The sequence below is a fragment of the Salvelinus alpinus genome, chromosome 21 (genome assembly GCF_045679555.1).
Source record: "Salvelinus alpinus chromosome 21, SLU_Salpinus.1, whole genome shotgun sequence".
NCBI lineage: Eukaryota > Metazoa > Chordata > Actinopteri > Salmoniformes > Salmonidae > Salvelinus > Salvelinus alpinus.
This window is the reverse complement of record NC_092106.1, coordinates 15,517,803-15,523,909: the sequence shown is the minus strand read 5'-3', so window position 1 is coordinate 15,523,909 and position 6,107 is coordinate 15,517,803. Positions and strand designations below refer to the sequence as shown.

General features: G+C 40.2%; 1 protein-coding gene across 1 annotated transcript in view; it reads left to right on the top strand.

Moving 5' to 3' along the window:
- The window catches only part of LOC139548574 (A disintegrin and metalloproteinase with thrombospondin motifs 15-like), a 30,952-nt gene extending 25,114 nt beyond the window's left edge, over window positions 1–5,838 (top strand). The window contains exons 7-8 of the mRNA XM_071358325.1: window positions 2,086–2,261; window positions 2,943–5,838. Of these exons, the coding sequence (XP_071214426.1) occupies window positions 2,086–2,261; window positions 2,943–3,720 (954 nt within the window). The 3' untranslated portion in view covers window positions 3,721–5,838. The remainder of the gene's footprint in view (window positions 1–2,085; window positions 2,262–2,942) is intronic.
- The last annotated feature ends 269 nt before the right edge of the window (window positions 5,839–6,107 follow it).

Genomic DNA, 6,107 nt, shown 5'->3' with positions numbered 1-6,107 from the left:
GAGAGAGTCGTTTACAGCTGTTGTATGTCGGCAAGTATTTACACAGCCAACCAACCAAGCAGTGAAACAAGCTTTTATATCAATACATACCAGACCTCTCTTTCCCTTTGAGCACTGATATTTGTATTGCTTGTTTGCTGTGCTGTCCTTAGATGGTCCAGATAGTTGCTGGATAGAAAGTGTGGATCCATTTGTGGTCTTTTAGAATGGAATCTCTCTCTGTTTCCTCTCTCTCGCTCTCTCTCTCTCTCTCTCTCTCTCTCTCTCTAACTCTCTCTCTCTCACATGCGCACGCATGTACACATGCACGCACACACACCAGAGCTCAACATTAACGCTTTTCCGGGACAAGTAAAAAAAGTTGGGCAATAATAATATAGATTTGAGTCAGTTCAAAAATCACAATATCTAACAATTACTCCAATCAGAATTGGATCATTGTCCTCTGGATGCGAAGTATTGCTGTTCTCCCAATTTCTGCAGAGCGCATCAAGTAGGATTGTATTGCATTGACAGGAGCGGTCCTTCAAACATTCCCGGTTGCAAGCTTTTGAGATCAAGGCGCAGAGCCGAGTGTAGCTGTGTCTGCACATATTGATATTCCTTACTAATTAGTGAGTTATTTGCACAGTTATGACACATTTTTGGTCAGCAACAGAGTTTGTACGGTCATGGAAGTCCTGGAAAAGTGATGGTGTATGCATGTGCACGTGTGCCAGTGAGAGGCCCTAGCCTATAGGCCCTAGCCTATAAAAAAATGATAGACTACAGGCTAATTAGATAGCTAATTCAACACATATCGTGTAGCCTGGCTAGTTATGTCAACAGTTAACTATTTAGCTATTAGCATGTATTAATGTCATTGGCAAGTCCAATGTCCCTTAAAACCTTCTACTGGCACACTGCAAATGGCCGGCATACAGTTGATGAATGGGTGCCTTAATAAACCAATGCTTTGTACTCCGGTTGTAAAACTGTCTCTCCAGCGCTGAGTATTGGGAGCTGAAAAGAGAAATCTGACACTGTTGGAAAGCTGGGATTCCCCTCTAGTCAACATTGGCTTTAAAATATATTCATAGAATTGACAATCTCCCATGCTGTTAATAGATATCCCCTGAAACCTGAATGTAAACATGTCTTAGTTAGTTACCTTGCTTTGAAGTAACCTACTTTAGCCATTTGCCACCTGATTCTTTGAAATAGGAAATAATTTTATTAAAGACATAAAAAGTATTTTGTTGTAATTGTAACCCTAATGTTGCAATCATCCTTGAGAAGAGACTTAAAGGCCCAGTGCAGTCAACATTATTTGTTTTACATAGTTTTATCAGCTGATATAAAGCAAACACTGTAAAAGTGTGAAAATAATTGCTCAGTGTTATTTCCTGATAGTTGCTGGTTGAAAATACAATCTAATCAGCAGGTTTGCATTGGCGGGAGTTTCGGCTTTCCATGGTGACATCACCATGCAATAAATTGGTTAATAGACCAATAACAAAGAGAGTTCCAAACCTCCCTGCCAATAACAGCTGGTATTCAGTTTTCCCATCCCCACTCAGACCACTCCCAAACAGTCCTAGCAAATTGCTAAAAAGAGACTTTTGCCCATTTTAGTAGAAATCTGTTACAGTAAGGTCCTTAATTGTTACGCAGAAATGATTTGATATTGCTATAAAAGGGCTGCATTGGGCCTTTAAAGGGGCAATGTTGTATTTTGAGACAGTCTTGAATCTGCAAAGAAGCCAGTAGGCAGAGGGTAGCCTACATTTTTGTCTGATTTTCTGTGTGCTAATAGGCATAATAATGATAATGCTACATTCTATTTTGTAAAGTTGTTCCATGCATCACACAACACTATTTCCAGTTACCTTTTTGGCGCATTGGGTTACAGACCATTTTTTGACTTTAGCTTTCGGACAAGTAAAAAATATTTTCCGAAGGACAAGTTCATGTCAAGCCCTGCACGCACACTCACACACACACTCACACACGCACGCACACCCTCACACAAGCACACGCACACACACACACACAAGCCCGCTTCCTCTCACTAATATATTTCTCAAAATCTACTCACACCTACAGGTTGTTGATGGAACACCCTGTTCTCCCGACACCTCTGCAGTGTGTGTCCAAGGGAAATGTATCAAGGCGGGCTGCGACGGCAAGCTCAGCTCCAATAAGAAGTATGACAAGTGTGGTGTGTGTGGAGGGGACAACAAAAGCTGCAAGAAAGTGTCCGGATTGTTCACCAAACCCATGTAAGTGACCAGCACACAGTATGCTGTTCTCAATGTATACAAGAATCTTCTGCTTTATGTCATCATACTTTATGTCATCATACTTTATGTCATCATACTTTATGCACCATACTTTATGTACCATACTTTATGTCATCATACTTTATGTACCATACTTTATGTACCATACTTTATGTCATCATACTTTGTCACCATACTTTATGTCATCATACTTTATGTACCATACTTTATGTCATCATACTTTATGTCATCATACTTTGTCATCATACTTTATGCACCATACTTTATGTCATCATACTTTTTTCATCATACTTTGTGTCACCATACTTTTGTCATCATACTTTATGTACCATACTTTATGTCATCATACTTTATGTACCATACTTTATGTCATCATACTTTGTCACCATACTTTATGTCATCATACTTTATGTACCATACTTTATGTCATCATACTTTGTCACCATACTTTATATCATCATACTTTATGCACCATACTTTATGTCACCATACTTTATGTACCATACTTTATGTCATCATACTTTATGCACCATACTTTATGTCATCATACTTTTTTCATCATACTTTGTGTCACCATACTTTTGTCATCATACTTTATGTCATCATAATTTGTGTCACCAGACTTTGTCACCATACTTTATATCACCATCATTTTTTCAGACATGGCTACAACTTTGTGGTGATGTTGCCTGTGGGAGCGTCCAACATCGACATCCGACAGCGTGGCTACAGGGCCATGGTTAACGACGACAACTACCTAGCGGTGAAGAACCGACACGGCAAATACCTTCTGAACGGGAACTACGTGGTGTCAGCGGTGGAGCGGGACATCATTGTGAAGGGCAGCCTGCTGCGCTACAGCGGCACCACTAGTGCTGTGGAGATCCTCCAGGCCACCAGGCCTCTCCAGGAAGCCCTGACCGTGGAGGTTCTCTCGGTGGGGAAGATGACCCCGCCCCGGGTCCGATACTCCTTCTACCTGGCTCGGGAGCACCACAAGGAGGAGAAGATCTTGAAGAAAGTGGGGAGGAGCCACTCGCAGAACAGCGTCCTGATGGACAGCAACAAGGTGGAGCTGAAGGGGCCGTCGCACAAGTCCATGCCCCCGAACATGTGGTCGACGGGGGCATGGGAAGAGTGCACCGTGACCTGTGGGAACGGGCTCCAGAGTAGACGGGTTCAGTGTACAGACCCAGAGGGCAAAACAGCCACGGACTGTGACAGCTTACAGAGGCCGGCTGCCACCAGGGTATGTGGGGACCCCTGTCCAATGTGGGACATAGGCCAGTGGTCGTCGTGCTCCAAGACATGCGGGAGGGGCTTCAAACGGCGGCCGCTGCGTTGCACCACTCAGACTGGCATGCACCTACCCAGAGAGCACTGCGCTGGTATGAAGAAGCCACAGGAACTAGATTTCTGCACAGTGCAGCCGTGTTAGAGAAGTTCTATGTCTGCTGACTCTTTGTGTTGTTCCAGTGATGCTCTTGAAAAGAAAACCCATTCGCTGTCCTTTAAGGTTCTGACGGACTCCCATAGTGCATGGCATTGTTGTGGAGGACTGTGATGACAAAATGGTATTTGAAAGAGCTAAGGGAAAGAAAGTGGTAGAGGTACAAACTGTGGGACCATTTCAGTTGATTTGGAGTTACTGGCTGTGTCCAAATACTCTTACTTGTGTCCTAAGTAGTAGGGTTTTTGAGTAAGCGAAAATATAACGTTTTATTGTATGTGAAATTTCAAATATTGAGTGTTTTTAATGCCAGGATGCCATACTTCTTTCGGCTTTTGATATAATATGAACTCGCTGCACACTATTGAAGAAGATTCTTGTGTTTATTAGATCCATGTGAGTTTGACAACAGCTGATAATCAGAAAAGGGGAACGGCTGTACCAAAATAAACGAAAGGCGGGGGACAACCCAGCTATGCATTAGATGACACCCTCTCGGTATGGATGAGCCTAGTATGTTGATATTTGTTCATTACTGCATACATTTTTACTAAACAGTATGTTCTAAATAGTATGCAGTACGGTTAGTACATAGCTTATTATTTTAGTTGGCAGTAGGCAACAACGATTTTTGACACAGCCACAGCCAGTCTACCTCTAGTGAGACAAAGAGTAAAACACACATGCACGCACACACAGTGCTGGTCTAGGTACAGTCTATATAGGTCTATAGACTATTTACTGTATATGACACAAGAGACTCAATCAACTTCAAATCAGTCACTGGATTATCATTGGAGCAGGATGTTTGTTATCTTGATTTACTGACATCTGAAGTTCACCATCCCCATTTTTTCAGTAATAATCTTAATGAAATGGGAAGTGCAGTACTGTATCTGCAAAATATAAGACCTGTTTCGTCCATGCACTAGTTTCAAATTATATGTTTGTATTTACAATGGAATTGTATTATTCATATTGTTAATTGTTAATGTATTAGGTACATTGACATAAGTTCAATATAAAAAACAATCTAAAACAATTTGAAAAGGTCTTGTTAAAAACCCTAAAATATACCTTTATCAGTTTCCATGATTAAACAGTAATAGTAATATTTCTCATATGATGATAATGAAAACTTCTTAATGAAATATCCTATACACTTGAAAAGATTACCAGCAATAGGCAATTATCAAACCAATTAGGAATCGATTTTAATCAATTCGGTGATACAATAAAGCTTTAAAATTGGCCAAAAAATAAAATATTTTGAGAGAAACAAACCATATATATAAACATCAAACGTACTGTGTGTACTGTATAACTAATGATTAGTTTCAAGAAACAATGTACTTGTATTGTGCAATGCATCATTTTCCTCTTAATGTTGTGTCTTGAACAGTGCACATTTCACAAAGCTCAGATTTTATTCATGTTTTCGCCAAAGTGATGAGGATACTGAATTAGAGGAAACCCTTAGTGCTGCAAGAGACAAATCTCAGATTCACTACATGAACTTGACATAGCATTGCTTTCTTACCTCCAGCAGTAGAGCGGATACTGCTATTCTTCCTTTTCCCCTTTTGCATGGTCATTTGAGAATTTGAGTTTCCATTAAATACTATTAGTTACAGTGTGTTCAGTTCAGCTATTTCAATGCAATGCTGGTAAATTATAATAGGAACTTTACAAGACCATGTCACATCATTAGTGATGAAATTTCTGATACTCTGTCCTCTCTACTGACTTTTCTAATAAAGCCTGTGTTATTGACATTAATATGCAATAATAATTGTTTTATTGCAATTCATAGGAAAGTGACAAAAGGCATTTTGTTTTGCTCTACATTCCATTCAGACCCACTGTAAATAAGGGTACCTACCTAGCAGAGAGAACCCACTCCCATGATACATTTCTGTTGTCTATTTTGACAGTCTTGGTTCAGTCTTGTCTCCATCTTTTAGATGGTTCCTGTCATCTTTGGAATTGGAGCTATTTCATTTTCTTTTGCATCATGTACAGCAAAATACTTGTTCTTTCGTCAGCTTCATTTGTATACTATGTATACATTCATCTGTGCACAAATAAATAACACGTGAATATTGAGTTCTTTGTGTTTTGGTCACATGTGTTTAATGTCAATGATGTGGAGACAAGTAGTCCGAGGATTTCCCCATACAGTAGGGAGCAGTAGCAGCCAATGACCAACTCAAAAGTTGTCCAATTTGGTCGTTATAAAGTGGTAATGGAATGTTGAGGCTCGCAACTTTGAATCAGCATTGAAACAATGTTGTGTGGTAGTTGTGTGTTTGCTGGCTAGCTACTGTCTTAGATTTGCCAAAAAGTTGACAGATGTGTGGAAGTCGTTGGCTAGG